A 23,390-nucleotide genomic window follows, 5' to 3' on the forward strand; every position below is an offset into this window, starting at 1 on the left:
GAGAGAGAGAGAGAGAGAGAGAGGGGTGGGGTGGGGTGGGGTGGGGTGGGGAAGGAAAGTTTCCTAAACATCAGTCCATTCGCAAATTCCCACCTTTACTTCAACCTGGTTAAATCTTCACTTGTGATTCCACTATAAGGTCAGAGTCACAAAACTCTAGGCTTAAATAAACTTTCTTCTATTTTGGTACCAGAGAAGAGTGAGTGAGTGAGTGAGTGTGAGTGTGTGTGTGTGTATGTGTGTGTGTGTGTGTGTGTGTGTTTGGAGGGACAAAGGGGAGAAGAATTTTAAATTCTCTGAATCATAGGTACTGGCTTATTTACTTAACACATACTTGCTATGCCCTAGTTAGATATCAACCGTTTGTGATAGTGGAATACATCGATTAAATATTATGTTACTAGAAACAAACAATGATTTAAGTAGGAAAAGTAAACACCTGTAAGGTGTAGGCAGAAAGCTAACTTCAAGACTTAAAGCAGGCCTTATTTCTCACGACATGACACAGCATGTAGTCTTTTGAATGGAAATCTATTTAGTGATAGGCATTGCCTTGGAATATGGCCTAAATATGTTTCATATTCAAAGCTGACTGGGATTCCATTTCCTTCACTGATAACTGTGGGAAAATGCTTAGAAAAGTAAGCAAAGCCAGGCAAGCTGAGACATGGCCTCACCTCTTGTGTTGTGGCTATCAGTCAAGACTATTTGTTGTTGTTGTTAATATTTTATTAGTGAAAGTTACACCTTATTTAAAGCCTCTTAAAATTTCTTGGGATTTCCTACAGATCACAGGACTCTTTTTCAGAGCAGTAATAATCTGCTGTTTCAGAAGTCAACTGAGGAAAAGGTCTAAGTCTGAAAAATAAAATGAAGGCACCACATTTGCTTGTGCTATAATTAAGTCCTCCATTTGCTGGCAGTGTGGCTTGCTACCTGTGCCCTTCACCTTCTCATCAACAATGTGGATGTAATTAATCCTCTGATTAAAGGCAATGATACTAAAAGTTTTGACAGACTTGCACAAGCTTTAAAAATTAGATCCTCAGTAAAAGAAAATTTTAAGCCAAAAAAATAGACAGGAATTCATTGATGAAGTAGCTCACTTTGCAGCTATTAATATTCAAAGCTGTTTTCCTTTAGGTCTTGCATAAGTCCTTGGAAGATCAAGTACTTAGTCTCCCAAGCTTTCCGAGTTAGAGGAGTGAGTTCTCAAGAGTTGTTTACCAACACCTCCTCACCCTGAGGGAAAGGAAGGGCAAAAAAAAACTTTGTGGTGGTAACATCCCCACATACCAGACTGGGGAATTTTTCAAACAAATGGCTAAATTTTGCATCTGTGTGACTCTACTCTATGTATATAAATATGTGTGTCTCTCTCTATATGTCTCTATATAGACATCTATGTGTCTTTTCTTGCCTTTATTTTCACTACTTTTATCCTACTCTTATCTCACTGACATTTAGTGGTTACAGTTAAATTTGGGCCTCGAGGAATCCCAGAATCTGAAAGAAGGGGTGCTGGGTTCCTTTATTTTATACCCCCACTCTTCCTTCCACCCTTCCTCCAGTTCAGTTTAGGACATCCATGTCTATCACCTGGAGGACAGGCCATCCATTCCTCCATCTCTACCCTCTCCACAAATCTTCCAAATGGCTATTCCCAGAGCAAAGGGCTACCCAGGCCATTCTCCTACTCCAGCAGGTCTGGCTCCCTACTGTTACATAGAATAATCCCCTCAACTTTTGTTTGGTATTTTAGCATCCCTCACCACCTGTCTCCAACTTATCTTTCTAGACTGATTTCACTTCATTCCATTTCACTCATGAATGCTGCCCTCCAGTCATTAATGGCTTCTCAAACACACTTCCCTGAAGCTTGTGTCTATGTGCAGGGCACCAGCTTCCCCCATCCCTGCAGCTGAGGAGATGCCCAGAAGCCCTGGCTCCCTTCCCAGGTCGCCTCTTATCCTAGGCGTCTCCTGATCTGCCCTTCTCCCTCTCTCTCCAGGGCTTGGTGCTCTCCCCTCTCCATATCACCTGAATATATCCATCATGACTTTTCTGTGAAAATGTTTCCCCCCTCCCCAAGGAAGGGGAACATTTTTAGGGCTCCATCTTCCAGCACCGTGCCTGGAATAACTATTTGTTGGACTGATCACACACATATTAAGACAGAACAAAATCACCATCTCAGATTACTCCCATCAGAGAAATGTGTCTGCTGGAAAGGTATGTTTTTCTCCCAAAGTCCATCCCAGCTATTCAGGTATAAAGCAAGCTTTGAGTAACCTATGCACTTCATGGGGTATAGGAAGGGCCCCCCACTCTATAGATCAACAACTAAGATATCTTAGGAATGACTACTCAGGCTGAGGAAGTTTGATTTTTCCCATGCCCACCCCTGACCTCTGCCCATCCCCAGATATACATTTGGACACAAAAATTCCAGATCAACTACCTTATTCCATCAAAGTAAGGTCCTGGGCCACAAATCAGCAGTGAACTATGATAAAGTCACACTCAATTAGCCACTGTAAATCTGATCTGGACCAGAAAGCTGAGATTCTGGGAGACCAAGGCTGATTTTAAAAGAAACATCCAACAAGTAGTATGTAAATGTTCAAACCATAGCAGTTTAATGAATACCCCGAGGGAAGGGGGGGGGAACCCACCCTAACCTTAAATACCTCCCTTTAAAGCTATCAAAGGACGCTACTAGCAGCTGAATACCAAATCCAACAGTTAGAGGGGTCATTCTCATAAAATTCAGGAATTTTAGAACCCCTCCACCCAATAAAGCACAGGAACTATTTGCTCAATCATCACCAGAGAGGAGAGAAGTTTTCTAAACAATTGGAGTTTTCACCTCTTGGAAGGTCCCATTCCCCCCAGGGCCAAACTGGGCCATTGCTGGACTTCAAAACATTCCATTGTGGTTTGGTCTTACAAGGATTTCCCTCTCCCTCCCCACCAAATCCAACTAAAGGTTACAGAGTGTCCCCCCTCCCCCCATCATCCAGGAACAATGGCCTGGGAGCAACGCTGGGGTCCTTTACAGTTTTCTGAATAGGTTTGCAAAGTGAATGATTATCACCTCTTGTGGAGTGAAGCCGGACCTCTTTTCTAACCCTAATGGGGCCAAGGCTCGGTTAGACACCTACAAGGCGAAAAGAGAGAAGAGGAGCTAGAGCTCGGAGGAGGGAATCCCCCCTCCTTCCTTAAAAGGCTTAGGACTGTCTTAGAGACCAGAGCAAGGGCAGGCTGGCCCCTTCCCCACTAAGACCCACTAAGTCACTCCTCTCTGGTCCAGCCCCTGCACACTCCCGGATGCTGGACGTGGGACTATGGATGGGGAACATTTAGATGTCACAAAGTTACATTTTCTTGGCACTGGTAGAGGTAAGCACCTCACTGACACTGAGGGAAGGAGGGTACTACCAAAAAAAAAAAAAAAAAAAAAGAAAAAGAAAAAGAAAAAGAAAAAGAAAAAAAAAAGAGTAATTGTATTAAGTGCTGTTAGGAGTCGTTTCCTCTCTGCAGCCCCAGACAAAACAAAGCTGTAGTCAAGAACTCTAAGGCAGCTGCCCCCTCTCCCCCACTGGCTCCCACCCCTTGCCAAAATGATGAACACGAAACGTCCCGATACCCTAACTGCGGGCTTGCTGTAGCCAATAAAACCAGGCCGGGCTCTGATCTGGCAAGCCTGTTAGAATAATGAGCATCCTGTGAATACCTAATGGGTTGGAGCTGCCATTGTGTGAAGTCAGTCCACGGTTTGTCTGGGAGCTGGGCTCTGCTGAGTCTACTGCAGCTTCCTGTTGCTTGTCCTGTATTAGCATTATTTTTGGATGGGCCCCATTATGTTCTGTAATCCTCCCTGCAGTCAATACGACCGAGCTATTGTTCTTGGTTAATATTAGCCAGCATTGCTTCTGTCTGGGTGGCCTAGCATGCATTAACCCAACAATGCCTCAAAGATTTCAAATCCACTTCCCCCCCTTATTTTAACCTATAGCATACATCTCCAATTTTAAATAGACTTTGGTGGTAGAAAAGTGATTTCAGCTGTGGTGTGCCGGACGTCTCAATAGAACTTTATCTGGTGACAAAGTTATTTTCCCAGGAAACCCTACCAAGGCAGACCCCCAGAAGCCATCCTTTCTTATAGGCTCTTAAAAAAAATTACTATACTTATTCCTATCATTACCCCTACCTGTTTAAAAAGCATCCCACTGATAATTAAATGCACCAGTTACAAAAGGGTGGCAAGGTTAATAGATAGAATACCTAGAAGCCAGCCAAGCACAACACTCAGGTTCACACAGAGCAAGCCTGGACAAGAAGCCCTTCTACTTATTTACCAAAAGTGCATAAAAACTGGGTTGAGCTGGTAGAGGACTCGGAATGTTTGACTATTTACAAACCACTTTAACCACTTCTGGCCACATTTTAAAATTTCTTCTCTCTCCACCATACCAGTAATGAATGTCATTTACATTGTGAAAACATGGACCACAGGGCTCCGGAGCACCATCAGTAACTGGACACGAGAGGCCCGACCACAACAAGGCTTCTCTGGGCCCTGATTCAAGGCCCAGGTGCATTATTTCTAAATCCCCACTTTCTTATAATCATATCCTCCCCTCCAGAGAGGAATATGTAGGGCCAATGATCATCTAACTGCTCACCTAGAGGCATTCTATTAGTTCTGTGCAACTCCAGAGAACTGATGTTAATTCTATTTATGGGTCATATATAATTAAGCTCAACCCATATTTCCAAGGAATGTCATTCCATATATTGGGAAGCTGAGATAACCTGGCAGAGTCAAATAAGGTTGTAAGATTCTTAACAAGGGCAATTCAATTCACAAAACTAAATCTTCCCAAATTGATTTTATGCACATCTAGGGGATTAAGCGGATCATTAGATTAGTTATACTTTCTCCCAAATTGAGACTAATCTTTAAAGCTTAAATATAACCAAATTCTGGACATGCCACGATTGTCCAATAAATGTCCAGCACCATCATTGCCCATGCATCCTTTTCTCAGCCCTCTGTTTGCATTCCTGCTTTAGAATCAAAAGGGGGTGGGGGGGGGTGGAAACCCTTGTTGCCTTGGCTACTTTTTTGATAACTTTTTTTCCCATGCTAAACTCTTTCCCTTTGCCCTTCTGTTGGGGAAAGTCTTAAAAGACATTACCATTACCATTGGGTATAAAACTTTCCAGTACTGGATACATTTAAGTGCTTCTAGTTAATCTGAACTTTCAGTAGTTTGTGCATTTAAGTAGCAATAACTGGTTGGTCCTTTAAATACATATTCTTTGCACACTTCATTTTGTAGGAAAAAATTTTTTTTCTTTTATTCCCTGGTGAATACTGCCTGTGTGGTTGGTGGGTTGTAAATTCATTTAATTGATTGGAGGTTTGAATAAGTTGCTAGGAAACAGGGCAACAGACCTACAGGAAGGAAAAGAGTGAACAGAGAAACCTGCACCTGACCTAGCAAGAGAAGAAACATAGTAAATGTAATTGCCTTAAAAACGAGGGAATTTGACAACTCCTTCTCCAGACACCTTAGTTCAAGCCATTTCAGCAGGTAGAGCAATCAGTGACTTTCTTTTCCATTATTTCCCTGAAGCCTATGGCTGTTTTCAAAGGGGGGGGGGAACAACAACAACCCTACTTGTTCCCACTTGTGTTTTTAAAGGTAGCTTGTTTGGGCAAAGTATGTTTTACATCTCTATGTATGTAAAGCATCTTGCCAGGAGCAAGCACATGCCCCATGTTTGTATGCATTGTATTTATTTGAATACATCCCCAGGAAACACTTGACCTGTTTCTGGGAGATGTGAGCCGAAATCCAAAAGGATTGGTACAGAAACATCAGGTTTATGTGCATACAAGGTATAGACAGAACATCTGGGGAATAGATCAAGGTGTGGAAAGGGGGTAAAATTACTTTTAAGATTAAAATTTTGGCATTGCATTTCTACATAAAGGTCTCCAGAGGGTAGCAGTTGGTTCATTCACCAAATAAGCAAAAAGCAGGTCAGAGTTTGGCAGCCTCGTTGGTACACATAGCTCATATTTCAAATGATTTATGCTTAACTATAAGTTGATCTTTACAATTGTTTTAAATACTGGGTTAATGTTATCACTATCCAATAAGGTGTTTGGTCAGACAAGAGAGACTTAACTGCACTATGGGAAAATTTAAATTAAAAACAATTCTAATTTTTTTTTTCTGTGTGTTGATCTCTTCCTTGGGCCAAGAAAGCTCAGCCTTAACTAGCTGAATGTTTTTCATCAATACAATTTAACTTGTTACTTTTCTAGAGATCTAAAAGAAGTTTTTAGGACCTGTAGAGGAAATTATAGGATTACAGCATCTTGAAAGGCCATCTAGTCCAACCCAGCCCCTAGTTTTACAGTTATGAAGGTTACAAATGGCAGTGCTAGGATTTAAAACAGAATCAGTCTTCTAACTCCACATTAGCCATTTGTTTCAGTGCATCTTACTGCCTTTCCAATAGATTTTCTAAAAAAGCCATCAATAACTGGGGATCAGCATCATTTGGGAGGGCACTTTAATAAGGTTGATTGGTTACAAAATAATTCCTCAGCTTCTTGTTTGAATAAAGGGCATTATTGGGAGATACAGTCTCCCTTTTCCAAAATCATAAACCTATTTCTCAAAAAAAAGTTTACAATAAGGGCATAAAGTTAATGACTTAAAAAATAAATAAAACTATGAAATGGGGTCAGGGTCATCCAAGCCAAGTAAATGTAACAAAATACTGATGGTAGGCAGGCAGGCCAAACTTTTCCTGGGCTTAATATATTAACACTGGAAAGTGTTTTGCATTTCATATCTTGCTAAATCACTTCCACCTCTTCCTCTCCAGCATTAGAAAATCCTTGTTTGATCAAGGTCATTATCTGAGTGAAATGCCTGCACTTGCAGAACTTACTGGGCTGGAGGGACAACTAAGTCAGACTTCTTGGAACTTCAAAGTTTGCATTTCATGCCCTGACCAGTTTCCCCTAGCCCAAATTTTCAAGGCCATCCCTTCAAATCTAAAGTCTATTTTATGATTATTTAATTACCAGATTAGGTGAATGATCAAGCACCTTTTGTTTCGATACTAACATAAATACCTTGCTAACCACCCTTGGATATTTCAAGGGAAACTACCAAACTTGACACTTTCAAATTATGTTTAAGAAAAAATAAGCCTCAAATTTCCCACTTGCAACATCAATCAAGGTTATTAAACATGAAACTTAAAGTCTGCCAAGGTATTTATGATAGCAGGTAACCTAACCCATGTTGTCCTGGAACAACAACAAATGTCCTGTTAAAAAATGAATCATTTTTATATCACATATTTTACATTATGAATCACATCCTACACCCCTAGCATGTCTGATGTCTAGTCCTCCCATTTCAATCATGAGGCTCTAGTTTACTCTTCCCAAATTTCGAGAAATAAAGCTCTACAATGAAGTTAGGTTCTCCTCACCAATCATAAGCCTTTTCCACCTTCCCAAACCAACCTCAAATGACTTCCTCTCTCCTTCAGCCTAAGTTGGTCATTTCTTTAACTAGGAAACATAAATAGGAATATCCTTCTGCGGCAAAGCCCATCCTCCATGTAGCTGTGTTCACAAGACAGTGGCTCAGCATGGGGACGGGGGAAGAGGGCTGGGACGGACGGAGGCCCTCAAATCCAACCCAGGCCAGGTTCAAGAGCAGCTAGTGACCTGCCCAGGGTCTAAAGAATAGAAAATGAGTGTTCCGTCGAAGTGCTGCTCAGAGACTTTTCTTTTTGAAAGTGGGGAAAAATAGGAGTCTAGCCGAAGCTGCCCTTCCGAAATTCCGGATCCCTGGGCAGGGGCAGCCCTGCGGACTTTGGGAGAACTTCACATACCACAGATTTTTAGAAAAAGTCTTTCTCCCTTGGATGGCAGATTTGATAACAGTTTTATCTCCTTTCAAGCACACGCCCCAGTGAGGGAGGCCCACGAGGGTCCCGACAGAGAACACTTTTGTTAAGCTACCCTTTGTCACGGAACCTCCAGAAAATGCGGACTTGATTCCTGCCCCAGCACTCCGCAGAGGCGGAAGTACACCTCCCTCTCCAGGGCTCTGAGAGCGGAGGAGAAATCACAGCCTGCGACTCTCGGGGACCACAGGTAGGCGGCAGCAGAGGGCACGATTCGAGAGCACATGGCTGAATGCATTCTTCCCGGGAACCGAATCCACCCACCCTCTCGTAGGGCAGACCCACGGCTTTGCTGCCCTTCCATTGGTGCCCTGCAGGTCCGTCCCTGCCCCTGGCCAGCAGTAACTCCCCCCATCCTCCCTCTTAAAATCCAAAGTTCCCCACTTTGAGACAGTTTCTGGAGATTTCGGCATGCCCTGGAGAGAGGATGCATCTCACTAATTTCCTCTAAGTCTTGCTATATTGTACGAGGGTCCGATTATAGATTCCTTTGAGGGGGCCGGAGGGAAGCGGCATAGGGTGGCCATCTAATTATGCACTTTTGCATTGGATGGTAGAAGACATAAGGACGCCCAAATATTAGTGGAAAATACTTAAGTCCCCCGGAGGAGGCCTTTATTTAAAAAGGGTTAAAGGGCAAGCCTCCCCTCCCCACCCTCAAAATAGAAATAAAAATTGGTTCGGGGCTGCAGACTCTTCCTAGGCCGGGTCACTTTCCCGGGAGCCGAGTCTCCAGGGTATGGAAGAAGGCGGAGGCTCTCTTGGCGGTTCCTCGCTGAGCCTCCCAAAGCACATGGTTCCAGACTCCACCTCCTCCTCTCTGCGGTCTGCACTTAGCAGGGAAGTTTGCAAAACACAGCTGTTCCAAGGAGCCAGGGAACCGCTGAAAACGAAGCCACACCGCGGAGAGAGGAGAGGAAGGAGCACGGGACGAGGGTGGGAAAAATGCACACTCTCCCCACCCCCTCCCAAAGCAAACAAAAAGCCTTTCCGATTCCCAGGGGTCTTCCCCACCACTGGCTGCGGTAAAACCTGGCAGCTGCAAAGTAACTTAGACGGGGTGACGACGATCCCTGCACCCCAAGCCGAACGTTGACAACTTGGTCCTTGCAGGGAAGTCTCCCTCTTGAGAAGCGGGAAACAGGCAACCTCTCTCCAGCCTTCTCCTACCCTCCTCTCTCTTCCAGTGAGGACACACCCCACCCGCTCACGGAAAAGGGGAGGGTGCCAATTTGGATGGCGTTCACATGCGATAACTGCATTTTCCCTTCTCTGGTACACTAGATTTAAATGGTTAAAAAAAAAAAAAAACACGACACATTTATAATGAACTCCTGACCTCTTATTTCCTCAGGGGCTGGGGGTGCGGGAGGGGAGAGAGAAAGGAGTTAGAGCGCGCCACCGAGACCTAATTCCAGCAGGCTCTCTAAGTGCACAACATTTTAAAGTGATCCATTCTGCATAACTGATGCAGGAGATTTTTTTTTTTTCATCTTGCTCATAAGATCACAGTGCAAACCAGCCAAGTTTTTTCAACTTTGCACGCTCAGGAAACAAGCAAGACAGTTTTACAGTTATAAATCTACCTTCCAAAACCCCTAGCCAGCAGCCCGCTCCTGCTCGCCGCCGCGTTCTGCGGGGATTTGGAGCTTTCCATAACTCCCGTGGGGATTTCCGCGAATCTTTCAGCAAAGATTTCACCACCCCCACTTCCCAAAGGGGAGTTTAAAGAGAACACACGCTCAGGGACAGAGACCTTTAAATGCCGCTCGCTAGGGAAAAGCAAACAGCAAGAAAGAACTTGGGACTCACCGGCCAGGCGAAACTGAAAGGGAGAACAATCCGGTATCTTTCGCTATTCCGATTTAACTTCAAATTAAAGGTATTCCCTCCGATGACAGGCGTAGATCCCGATCCGAAGCTGCAGGGCCCCCCAGCAGTGACCCGGGACTGATACTCCTTCAGGCAAACTTTAAAGTAAGTATCACACTCGTCTCTGGTGCATTTTCTATCCTCTGGATTTCGGGAGCCATCACAGCAATTCCCATTCTGCAATTCCCCATTCAGGTTTTGCATAGATAAGATCTCCAATTCGAACTGTCCAGAAGCGGAGGACACCTGTTAAGTCCCCCCCCAGAGAAAAGAGTTCCGAAAAAGTTATCTTAGGCTATTTTTTAATTGGAGGGGGTGGGGGGATGAAGAGAAGGCGGAGATAGAAACCTCATCCCACTGACTAGACATGCAACAGTAAAATTCATCCTGACAACTGTGAAAATACGTTTCCCAGTTAAAAAAAAAAAAGATTAAGGAATTGAGTACGCTATTTAAAAAAAAAATCCACCAACAACTATAAAATGAAATTCAAGAGATTGTTTTCCCCAGCCTGGAGACGGAGGAAAAAAAAACAACAACTTAAAAGGGCAGGGATTGTTAGCGCTAGACAAACGTCAAACCAAGAAGGCATTAACAGAACACAAGCAGAGAAACAAAATCTTGAGCAAGAGGGAAGGCAGAGCAGAAGTGCCGCCGAACAACTAAGGCAAAATTAAGCCAAGTCCCCAGCGCACGAGAACTACATCTGAAAAAGAAACCACTCAAAGGGGAGAAGAGTTTAATTATCTAGGCATAGTATAGGTGTATACATATATAAATAAAATGTGTGTACGTGTATTCCTGAAAGGAGAGCAGGAGAGACGAAAACGAAGAGGCACAAGAAGCAATCACAGAAGTCCAAGGTGCAAACAGTTTTATTGTCCACTCTTGAGAAAGTGACTAGCCCGGTATGTGTGTGGGGAAGGGGGGGTGGGGGAGAAAGCTAGGAAGAACGCCGGCTCACCAAGGAAAAATCAAGGCCACAACACACATATGCACATAAACTCCTCTAACATTCTAGTGTAGGACAGAGGGAGTGCAACGTACCTTTACTCGCAAACATAGCAGAGCGATGATCAGACTTAAAGAGCACTCAGTCCGGACGGCTGCCCGTGGTAAAAGCATCGCCTTCCCTTAACCTCTGCTGCCGGTCGCGGAGACACTGAACGCTGCTGCTGGGGCCCCCGCGTCCCGGCTAAAATACTCCACGGATTGGAGCATGCACGACTGGAAAACAACACCACTTTTCAAAAGCCTTTCAATAGCGTCCGGGTCCTGAATGCAAAAGAGCCCAGTCTCCTTTTATTATTCTGATTTCTTCTTCGTCTTTTTTTTTTCTTGCGCTCTCCCCCCTCCTACTTCTCCTCTTCCTCCTCTCTGGCTGCTCTCTTTTATTATTATGATTATTCGCAGCCTTTTATTCCCTTTCAGATCAGCTGCAGGGAAAGGGGGGGAGGGAGGGAGGGAAGGAAGGGGAAAAAAAAGCCACCGCTTCCTCACAGGTAACACAATAACGCGCCTGCACCACGCTCGCGTTCCAGCCCGGCTCACACAGTGTCGGAGCCTGAGAGACTTACTAATTCTATCCGACCGCGGGAGGAAGGCGCATGCGCCCCTTATTAATATTCATAAGGGGGCGTGCCTCTCCTGGGACCTCCTGGGCACGCCCACTCCCCCTCCTCCCTTTCTCCCAGGCTGGGAAGGACCAAGGGGCTTAAGCCACCACAAGATCCTTAGTAGGGGCCAGAAGGAAGGGGAAAGACCGTGGAGAGGTGCTATTGGGGCGAGACACACCTAAATGGGGCGATAAAATAAGCAAACTGGAGAGACTTGATGGAAAAGATGGGGAGGGGTTACTACTGGAATTAGGGTTGAGGGGGAGGGAGAGTGGACTAATTAGGAATGTGTGTAGATGTGTGTATATGTGAATGCCTTCGCGTTCGTCCCTCCCCTTAGCCTTGGCAAAGTTCTTCCCCAAGGATCCGCGTGGTGGTGGGGGCGTGACATGTGATCCCACGCGTGGGCTAGAGCTTGGAACGCGCCTACAGGGGCGGGTAAAGTGAGCCGGGAGTGGGGGGCACGTGGCGCCTTCAGGTGTGTAAAGCAAAAGAGGAAGAAGGGAGGAGACAGATGCATGTGTGTCTAGAGACCTGGCGCTGGCAAGGGCTTGAATTTCGGTTTTTTCCCCCGTGGTGACGCCGGGCGGGTGGGAAGAACTGTCGGCCGGGGCTTCACATGGCCAAAGCTGGAAAGCTTCTTCCTTCTCTTCCCTCCCTCCCCCTTCATGCGTCAATTGCGGCTTCTCCCCAGGAGGAGGAGAAGGAGGGACCTCCAATTAGCCCCGCGCGCTCCCTCGGAGCGAGCCGGAGCTGCGGAGCCTGAGCTTGCAACGGCGCGGGCTTCCTGCGGTTCGCCGAGAGGCTGGGGCGACCGGCCGAGATGACCCGGGCAGCCCCCTTTGCCTGGAATTTTCAAAAAAACGTTACCGAGAGTCTGTGATTTTCGGGGTGGGAGTCTTGATCCTACTGTCAGTTCCGCCGCCGCCGCGTCTTCCCCAGCAATGGGATAGGAGTTTGCAAAGCCTCTCTTAGCTCGCTAGCTCCCTCCCTCCCAAAGAGCCCTGAAGCGCAAGGGGGTGGGGGGAGGTGGAGACCTAAGTAAAGGAGACCAAGTGCCTCCCCTCCCCCTCTGCTGCGATAGTGGGGGCGACCTAGGAAGGGCGAGTGGGTTAGACTATTCTTAGACGTCGCTTCCTGGGCTTTCCCTTCCAGTTCTCCAGACAGGCTCCGCTGCCCAGGAGGGCGGGCAGCTTTGTTTCAGCAATGTGGGTATTGCACCTGTAGGCGGCCTCCAAACTATTCAGGAGGTGGCAAATCCTACAGATGGCAAGTCACTAGAAGCCCCAAAGGGAAAGGTCTGACCCACCCATCCAGAGCTAGCGGTCGGACTGCACCCAAGGGCTTTGCTGGGATTCGTGGGTGAATGGAGGGAATTTTATTTTTGACTTCTTTATTCAGAATGTGGTCATTAATAGCAATTCTAAGGCTTGTCCAGCTTTTAAGGGAAACGGTGTGACGTTTCCGTTTCTCTGCGAAAGTAAGAGACATTCTGAGAGGGGAATACTCTTTTCCTCCTCCCAACAATTATAAAATTGTTATTTTGTTTTGTTTTGTTTGGGGGTGGAGTTCCGATGGCAGGAGTAAGTAATGGCTCATTACCAGCAAAGGCAAGAAGTTTAGGAGCTTGGTCATTTTTTTGGAGAGGTTTAAAAACAAGACATCAGGGGCAGCCGGGCCCAGAGATGGGAGGTCCTGAGTTCAAATGTGACTTCAGACACTTCCTAGCTATGTGACCCTGGGCAAGTCACTTAACCTCCATTGCCTAGCCCTTACTGCTCTTCTGCCTTGGAACAAATACACAGTATTGATTCTAAGATGGAAGTAAAAACAAAAACAAACAATAAAACACCAAGACATCTACCGAGCTGATTCTCCTTTGCTTTCTCAGGGTGGCTTCAACACTTGAAATAAGTGGATGAGGCTTTTAGTGAAACAAGAGAAAATAATCTTCAACACCTAAACCTAGAAAAGTGATAGTTTGTTGTAGGACAGTGAGATCAATGGAATTAATTAGAATTATGTCATTTTGTGTAAAATTCAAAATATCTAAAAAAAACCTTTTCAGTTCTCTCTTCCCCTCCCTCTCTACCCTCACACAAATCTTATCCTATTAAATTCAGTATTGGAGAGAAAATTGAACCTTAGAACTTGAGAGATTACAACTAAATAGGAATGACTTTAGAAACAATTAGCTGCGGCTTCTCATTGGCATTGGAGAAGTGGAGAAACTTCAGCAATTCTCTTGGGAGAAGGAGAGAACTTCCAGACCCCAGTCACTGCCCCTTATTTTCCTAGACTGTTTCCAGACAGGTTCAGTTTTCGATAAATATTCTCTAACCAAGTTAACACTTCTCAGTGTTTTTCAGAACCAAGGCAAGGCTACCCTGAACAGTGCAGAAATTGTTTTTCCTCTCAATTCTATCCATTTGTATTCCCTGATCTCATTTACAGTTTTCTTACTGATATTCACAGAAACCAGCCTCCCCCCCCCCCCTCCTCCTGTTGAGCTAAGGACCCTGGGCATTTTTTTCACTCATACATTTTTGTTTTGTTATCACAGAGACTTCCTAGGAAACAGCAAAACATACACTTACCCACTCCCACCCCCACGATCTACGGGTCACCTTTGAAAAAAGAGCAAGATCCCCCCCCCCATTTTGACCGAGTTTCATGGAGGGTTAAAAGTGATCTCTTTGTATCGCTATTAAGACCCATGTTCCATTGAGATTCCACACACACCCCAGATTCAGATTTCATGCCCTCTAGCATGTCAGGATGCCCTGCCTGGACCTGCCACCTTCCACACCTCAGGGTGGTACCCACAGAGTTGGCCTTTCAGCCGAATACCCAAGAGAACATCTCACCGGCTCGCAGAGAGCTGCCCATGCACGGCTGGCAGGGGCTCCCTCTGGCAGGCTCTGCTGCAAGCCCAAACTGGTTTCTAGTCAATGAGTTGAGTTCTTCTGACCAGTCCTATGACAGAACATCGATTCCTGAGGGCTGCAGCTACCTGGAGGCAAACCCTTAGAGTGCCTGGATGTCAAAGGGGAAACTCGACATTCTTAAGAGAACCTCGGATTTCCAGAGGACCCTGGGTCCCTCCTGGGCGGCGTTCCAGGGCTCATGAAGGAAAGGGGAAGAAAGGGTGAGCCTAGCAATGGGCTGGGGGAAATTGCACTTGGGGTATCTTCCTCCCCTTCATTTAGATTTAAACGGTCCTCCTAGAAAAAGACTTGGTTTTTGTTTGTTTGCTGTTTGTTGTTTTGTTTTGTTTTGTTTTCCCCTTAAACCAGGATAGGTCATGAGCAGAAAAAAACGCATTATAGCCCAGTCACCGTTCCCTCTTTCCTATCTCAAACAAGGAGGTGAGTTCTGTTCCTCCAGTGCTGAAGAATGGGGAGCCACTGCTCCTTATAGAGAGGCCCCTTTTGGCTCCCTGATACTGTGCCCTGAGAGTCCTATGCAAAGGAAGAAGCTCTTCTCTCCCCCATTGCCTCTATTTTAAAGGTTTTGAACCTTTTGTTAAAGAACCGGGACCCTTTGTCAGTTGGTGATATCAAATGGACCACCTTCTCAGAATATAGGTTTTAATTTTTTATTTTTGGAGAATGTTATCAATTCATTTCATTGTTGGTTACATTAAAATCCCCAGATATCTCCCTCCTTCCATTCCCCCACTGCACTAGAGAAGGCATCATTTGACATGCCCCCTCCCCAATGTATATATATAAACTATGTCTAGGGGACAGTTGGGTGACTCACTGCATTGAGAGCCAGAGGTCCTGGGTTCAGATTTGGCCTCAGATACTTCCTAGCTGTGTGGCCCTGGAAAAGTCACTTAACTCCCATTGCTTAGCCCTTACCAGTCTTCTGCCTTGGAACCAATACACTGTATTGATTCTAAGACAGAAGGTAAGAGAGTTGAATATAATAGAAAAATAAATGAATAACTAAACAAATAAATAAACGATGTCTATCGTCTTTCTATTTGTCAGTTCTTTCTCTGGAGGGCGGGTGGACATTCTCAGAATAAAGTTTTTAAATACATAAAATAAAATCCAAAGGATTACAAAGGAAACCCATTACATTGAAATAAAAAAAAATAAATGTTTATATTTTTAAAGTTCACAGATTAGGAACCTCATCCAGTTCCTTTATTTTGATAGTTATAATTCATTTTTTAAAAAAATCTACGAAGAATCTTCTTTACAACCACCTTGAATTTGACAGGTAACATAAATAACTGTTTTACAGATGGGGAAACAGTCAGAGGTTAAGTGATTTTTCCCCAGGGTCACAGGGATAGTAATTGATTAAAGAAGATGAGGTCAGGATGACAGAGGAAACATCCTCATTTTGTTTTAGGAAAATGCAAATCATGGATCAGCTACGTCTTTGCAGAACAATCAAAACAGTAGCAGTTATGGAACCAGAAAAGGAAGACCTTGCAAGGCTGTCAGATCTTCAATTCTCCCATGTTGGCCCAAGGAGACAGATATCTTTAGGTGAGCAGGCCAGATGGCTATACCAGGGCAAGCTCAGAATGGGAAAAGGCAGGATTGGTGTGTGCCCCTTGTTTCCTTTTTTTCCCCTTTCTCATCTCAAGGAATTCAGCAGGAAAATCTATGGCCAAGAAATTAAACATAAAAAATCAAGACATTCAAAGTAATAGCTCCCTGGGCAACCATAAGTAAGCCACAAATTTATACATTTATACATTAAAGCACAAGTTTAGAGGATTCAGTACTAAAAAAAAGAAAAAATCTTTCATGTACACAAGGGGACTGAATTAATTTTCCTTGGAAATCAGATCTCTGAATTTCCTGAATTCTCAATGATAATTTGGCATTGACCTATTTAAAAAAAATTATTTTGATCTTGTATTGAGTTCAATTATTTATGATTGCTTTTCTCTCTGTTTCAATGAGTTCTGTGTAGCTTAGGGCAGCTTTACATTTGGGGGGAGGGGAATAATAGTCATATTTTTGGATTCTGTCAGACAAAACTTTCATAGAAAATGTCTCAAAAAGCTAGGATCCAGTGAGTAATGATCAGGTGCCTCTGGAATAAAACCATCATTCTACTTTGGATATCCCTTGGTCCTTGGATTAAAACAAAAAAAGCCTCAATTTCTCAATAGTTCATCAGGCTAAAATGAAATCTGTTTTTCTTATCAAAAAATAGTCTGGGTGAAAAAATGCATATCTTTTAACCTTGGGCTTGCAATGATAATTCTTGTTTACATAGTACTTTAAGGTTTACAGTGTCCTTTCCTTGCAGCAGCCCTGCTGGTTTTGTCATAGAATTATAAATTCAAAGCTATAAAGAACCTAAGAAGTTAGTTAGGTCCCTTATTTTATAGATGAGGAAACTGAGGCTGAGAATTTAAATGACTAGCGGAAGGATACCTAAGTAGTAAGTGGCAGGTTCTCTAACTCCAGACTCAGTATTCTTTCCACTGTATAACAATTGTGAATTATTATTATTCCTATTTTAAAGACAAGGTAACCGAGACTCCAGTTAAATTACTTGAATTCTGAGTCACATAGCTAATGTCAGAGCAGAATGGAACCCAAGTTTCCAAAAGTCCATTGTTCTCTCCATTGTCACACTATTTCCCTAAATTGATATGTACCCTTTCCCAGATCCCTTCCAAATGTTTTGCTTCCGTTTTATGATGCTGACACTCATTTATGGATGGACAAGTCATAGAGGGTCCAAGGACAATTCAGAGATGTGAACAGTACCTTTGTGACTGAGGGACTGGTTGATAGTTCTATTGAACTGCATGCATCTTCTACCAAATGAATCCTTTGACACAGCCGACTGATCTAAACATAGCCAGTGATTTTCTATAATTACTAAGTGTGACTGAATTCTTGCAAGACTTTTCATCGCCTAAAAGACTTTGGAAATTACACTTCCAGAGCTAGTTAGAATTTAGAAGCCAATACACAATTACAGTGTCATGGTATCTCTTCATTTCCCTTGCACTGAGCCTAATAAAAGTAAAAGATTCATTTTGGATTGTAAATTGGCAATTTAGGAGAGGAGGAGATAATGGGGGTTGTGGATGGGGGGAGGTTAAGATGCACACAAAAGCAACACCAGAGAAACAAAACTGAAGGTGACAGTATTTGTGTTTTAGAGTTAAGAGCCAGCAACAATCAGCCAATTATCAGATTGTGCCTCTGTTGACATTTCTGTTCTCAATCCAATGATTTATTTATTTAACTGACAGTTTCCCTTCTTCATTAAGGGCTGTTAGCACATCAAAGTAAGTTAAACCTGGTAATGTGATAACTTGTGCTAATGTTTACTTTTTCAGTTAGAAAGTTAATTATTAGGGATTTGCATTTTTGTTGCTGTTTTAATGCCCCAAGAACAAATAGGGTGATGGGATTTCTAATTGGGAAGGACCTTAAAGGCTTCCAGTCTAACCCCTTCATTTAACAGATAAGGAAACAGCAACAGTTGAGTTAGATCATTTGCTGTACCAGCTTAAATGATTTCTAGTACAATCCATGTAAAGTGTTGTGCAAGCTTTAAAGCCACTATATAAATGCAACTAGGAGGAGGAGCAGTAAGAAACAGGATAAGAATTCAAGCCCAGGTAATTCTCATTTCCAAATCTACTGTTTTTCTTCTACACTAAAAGAGTGAAATTCAATAAATCATGTATTACTACAGGCGCAATGTATTGACTAAAAAAAAAATCACACACATTAGTCTCAAACATAGACCTTTTATAAGCATCATTGTTTCAAACCATTTGACCTTCATAAAGTTGAGGCAATATTCAGAATTCTCTAGTGTGGTTTCAGATGGGATTTGTTGGCTGGTAAAAAGATCTAGGAAGCAAATAGATAAAAACAAATCCTTTCAAACACAGATGTGATTGCAGAGACCCTTTCCCCTAATGATTCTATTGGGAAAGAAAGCTAAAAAAGAAATGACTGATAAAGAAAACCTAAGCCATGTTCATAGAAGCAAGTCTTACTGTCCTAGGCACTGGTCAGACCACCACCAGAGAATTCTGATTGCTTTTGATACCACATTTTAAGAAGGGTATTGACAAATTGGAATGGGTCCAAAGGAGGGTGGCCAGGATAGTGAAGGGCCTAAAAATCATCAAATGTCATTGTCCCTTGGTTTTGTGAAAGTGACTCAGGTGAAACAATTATATGGGGGTGAGGGGTGGAGAGCAGTTAATTCTATAAGAACAATGTTCTAAATGAGAGCTACCTTCCTGGTCAGCAAAAGGAAAGAAAAGAACTTAGAATAGGTTTTTATGGAGACCTGAGACTTTATAATGTTTCTTTTTCCTTTTCTTTTTATCCTCAAACTCTCCTTTATGATTTTCCCTTCTCTTTCCTAAGGAAACAAAGAATTTCTTAAATGAATGGCAAAGAGGAAGGAGGTGAGAATGTTTATAGCCATCTTCTATTCACATCCATCCATATAGATTGGTACAATTAGAGTTTGAGGTAGGATGATATCATGAGTTTTTGGCTGGGTCACCCATAACTATTTTATTTCTCCATGCTTCCCTTCCCTCCCACCTCCATCTCTGACACTCACAATTTTACTTATCCCCTATTTTTGCTTTTACCCAATGTCTTTGAGAAAGAAAGGATTTTCAGTGCTTGTCCTTGCTTTCCTGTTCCTTCCCTTCTGGAAGAACTATATATATGTGTATATATATATATATATGTATATATATATATATAACATATGTGTGTGTATGTGTATATGTGTATATATATATATAAATTTGGAATATAATTATTAATACATATATAGGGAATATATTTATTAGCTAGGAATATAACTATTAATATATCTATTAGCTGGGAATATAACTATTCATATATCTATTAACTGGAACTATGGGGAAAGAAGTTAAGGGGTGATACTGATATAATTCCTGAGGAAAGATTAGGGAGATGAACACCATCAGGAAGGCGACAGTGGAGTTTCGTGAAGCTTAGGTAGGGTAGAATGTTTTGATAATGTATTAGTGACACAAAAGAGCTTTGGCTTGTACCACATTGTATGGGTTATGCCTGAAGAACGTGGTTTTTCTTCTGAATGATTATAGGAGTGATTGAGATCTTGGTACAAGGCTGGTCTGTTAGCTTTGTCTAACCACACACTTTTGAGGGGGTTTCCCCTTAGAAAACAGACACTCGCAAAGACCCATTAGAGCATGAGCTTCCTAAGGGCAAGGGGCTATTTCATTTTTTATTTAATGCACAGGCGCATTTATTCTAAGACGAAGGAACGGCAAGGGCTAAGCATTCAGGGTTTTCAGTGAATTTGCCAATGTTGCACACCTTAGGAAGTGTCTGAGGCTGGATTTGAACCAGGTCCTCCGAGCTCCAGAGCCGGCTCTCTTAACTGCCCCAAGTAGATTATTCTGTGCATGTTAAGCCTGTCGGAGGTGCTTCATGAATGCTTTTTAATTGATTCTTCCCCAATGGTTACCTGCCTTCTACTGTTTGTAAGTTTCAATTAATTAGTAAGTTACTGGAGTAATTTGATGGAGCTGCTGATGCTTTGAATGCATATCAGATACAGGTGAAAATCTGAGGCTTGTCAATATTCATAGGAAGGATTTAGAGGAAATCTAGGGTTCTTATATGGCTCACCACAGCATTCGTAATTCTCCGCTGAAGTCCCCTCAGACATCTCCTGGTGATATTGAAGTCACCCCGAGTTCTGAAGGCTATGCCAACGGAAGGTGAGTCAGGCGGTGGCAGTTCTACCAAATTGGAAAGAGCCGTCACCTGAGGATCACCCGCCCCGCCGAATTTAAAGAAGTTCAACCTCAAACGATTGCCCACCAGGTGATGGAAATTTATTCAGTCGATTAATAAGCAATTATTATAACCTTATGTGTGACAGTCATTGGGAACATTATCGATTTACACATGCCACTCTGTTGAATGTTTGATTTTTAATTAAAAAAAATAGGGGTGCTTTTGCTTTTTATGTTTCCAGATTTAATATCATCCCACACACTATCACAGATCCTTACATGGAGCAGTCAGTCTTGTTGAAGAGAATATCAGGAGATTTAACTTTTAGAGTAAGAAAATCCATTGTCTTTTCTCTGCAGTAATCTAGGTACAAATAGTAGGGTCACTCGTTCTAGCTTCATTTCTTCTATAAAAGGAGAAAGGGAAAATAAAATTAGAGCGGTAAACAATTGGAAAGGTGGAATCCACTTAAAGATAACTTGCCTCGCATCCCAATTGAGGCAGAGATCTTCCCCACCCCTTCTTTCCTGAGCTATGTAAAGCCACACACTCCACACGCCCTCAACAGTACACATACGGGTCCTTCACTGAAGGGATCTGAATGATACTGACATGCTAATGAACATAAGCCACCTGGGAGAAGATTTGGGGCTGAAGGGGTGGGAGAAGCCTGGGAGGCCGGAGTTCACCCACCCACACCCCCTCCTTTGCTCTAGACCCATCTGTTGAGTCCTGCCTGCCTACTCCTTGCAACAGGCTGCAGCCCACCTCTTCAAGCAAGTGCACAATTCCCTAGATACCACTCGTCCTGGGTCAGCCTTTGTTGAAAGATAATGTGACTTTGAAAAGAAAGCCTTCCCCCCCTTCCCAAAAAGAAGGATAAAAAAGGCTCTCAGATCAATCCACAGCAGACACACAGAGTCACAAAGCTCCAGCAAATCCTTTATTCTCCCCTCTGAGCAGCTGCTGCAGCCACCCTAGCTCAGCCCCCACTGGAAACCTGTAAGCTATTCAGATCATTTAATCCAGTTGAAAATCCTCGCTTTTTCCCTCTCTCACTGAGGCACCCACTGGAGGTAAGATGGGGTTGAGGTGAGCCTAAGCTTAGATTATACTTTGAAAACTCGATTCAAACTGTTCACCTGGCTTAATGCCTACTGAAATTACAGGACTGCTCCTGAGGGAAGGTCCAGAAACTCAGGGAATCTTCTCTCCATTTATCTATAAGTTTACCCTTCCAATCCCTTTTGGAAACTTTAAAATATAACTCCATGAACTCCTAGGATGTTAAACACACAGACACCTCAAAGGAACATTTTCCCTTTGATTTTTAGGAAATGGGTCATCATCCTCATCACTTCAGAAATGTGACAAGGACATGAGTTTCCATCATTAGGAGAAGGTGGGGGATAGAGTTTAGCATGTAGGGATAAAAGAAGAATTCTTGCACCTCTAGCTTCTTGAGCTTTGAATAATGACCAATTTCTAGTTGCTCTATTCATAATTTTGATGGTAGGGAAAAGAGTCAAAATTCTCCATCTTGTCAATCATCCTGTCTTACGCTTCAGGGATTGAGCTAAACATGGGAGGTAAAAAGAAAGTCCAAAACACAGTACGTGTCTCCAAGAGGCTCACATTCTAATGGGAGAGATTACATGGAAACAACTATGTACCTTCAAGATAGATAGGGTAAATGGAAAATAATCTGTGGATAGGGAGGGATCTGGAAGGGCCCCCTTAGGAAGCCATGCTTGCCTTCCCAGACTATATTTCCCAGTCCTTCTTCCACCCTCTTGGATTGTAAAGTAACAAATACAAATGAAAATATTGGATCTAAAATTCTGTAAAGATTCATCCAGCATTAGCATAGACCTAACTTTTTTTTATTCCAGAATTATCTAATCCATCTCAACTTTCTTGGGTCAGGTTAACAGTCTTCTCATAGAACTTTAATAGTAGGGGAAATAATTTTAGGAGCATTAGTGTTTCAGTGAAATAACTCTATGAGTAATCTTAAACTAAATTTATTTTAGTTTAAACTAAAGGCAACTACGTGTTGCAGAGGATAGAGTGTCAGGCCTGGAGTCAAGAAGGTCTGAGTTCAAGTCCTAGACACTTAATAACTGTATGACCTTGGGTAAGTCATTTAATCTTGTTTGTTTCTCTTTCTTCTACACACACACACACACACACACACACACACACACACACACACACACACACACTTTTTTGCCAAATGATGCCTTCATTAGTGCAGGGAGGAGTACAAGGGACAATATACCTGGGAAATTTAAAGTTACAAGCAAAAAAAATCCAAAAATCATTTTTTTTGGCAATGATCTGAAGGAAGAAATAGCAAACTCTTCTAGTATTTTTACCCAGAAAACCCGGAATAGAGTCGAAAAACAACAGAACAACAAATATGAAACTATTTTTAGGATAATGAATTTAGCTTTCCTCATTTAATCTGTCAGCCTCAGTTTCCTCGACTGAAATAGAGAGAAAAACCACACCTATCTCCCAGAGTTAATATGAGGATTAAATGAGATACTATCTCTAAATCAATTAACACAGGCCCTTGCCTGGCCCTTCCCTGGCCTCTCCACAGTCATTCAGAGGTCCAGGGGTAGAAGTCAGTACAGTAGCTTATTCAGTGCAATATAACTAGTTAGAATGGAATATCTTTAAGAGAAATAATGCTAGGGTGGTCTTGCTGCTGTTAAGAAGTCTAGGTTCTACACATAGACATCAGCTTTCGGTAAACCAACATTTATGAAGTATGAAAAACAATCCTATTAGCACTTCCAGAGAAGCAAAAGCCCCTGAAACTCTGGAGGAACTTACAACCCTATTTGAGATTGGGGAGCCATGTGGAAGAGCATCCACACATGGGGAAAGAAGTAAGCAAACATTTGTGACAGAAGCCTCCAAATAAGTGAAATAGCACTTGATAAAACTAACTACCAAGGAGACACTGGAATCAATGGGGGAAAAAATCACAGAAGCTCAGAATTGGAACGGCTATCAGATCATCTCATCCTACCCCAATGTGATTAAACTGCCTCTTTATAACATACAAAAGAGGTCGTACAGTTTCCTGTTCTGGGCAGCATCTCCATCA

At 43.0% G+C, this 23,390-nt stretch overlaps 1 protein-coding gene across 1 annotated transcript in view; it reads right to left on the minus strand.

The window, feature by feature from the left end:
* Positions 1–11,469, minus strand: part of JAG1 (jagged canonical Notch ligand 1) — a 42,262-nt gene extending 30,793 nt beyond the window's left edge. The window contains exons 1-7 of the mRNA XM_044659493.1: positions 10,936–11,469; positions 9,829–10,134; positions 9,187–9,296; positions 8,730–9,055; positions 8,082–8,376; positions 3,291–3,345; positions 3,098–3,160 (exon numbers count right to left, since the gene is read on the minus strand). Coding sequence (XP_044515428.1) covers positions 3,098–3,160; positions 3,291–3,345; positions 8,082–8,376; positions 8,730–9,055; positions 9,187–9,296; positions 9,829–10,134; positions 10,936–11,013 — 1,233 coding nt within the window. The 5' untranslated portion in view covers positions 11,014–11,469. The remainder of the gene's footprint in view (positions 1–3,097; positions 3,161–3,290; positions 3,346–8,081; positions 8,377–8,729; positions 9,056–9,186; positions 9,297–9,828; positions 10,135–10,935) is intronic.
* Between the last annotated feature and the right edge of the window lie 11,921 nt (positions 11,470–23,390).

The sequence above is a fragment of the Gracilinanus agilis genome, chromosome 2 (genome assembly GCF_016433145.1).
Source record: "Gracilinanus agilis isolate LMUSP501 chromosome 2, AgileGrace, whole genome shotgun sequence".
NCBI classification, from domain to species: domain Eukaryota; kingdom Metazoa; phylum Chordata; class Mammalia; order Didelphimorphia; family Didelphidae; genus Gracilinanus; species Gracilinanus agilis.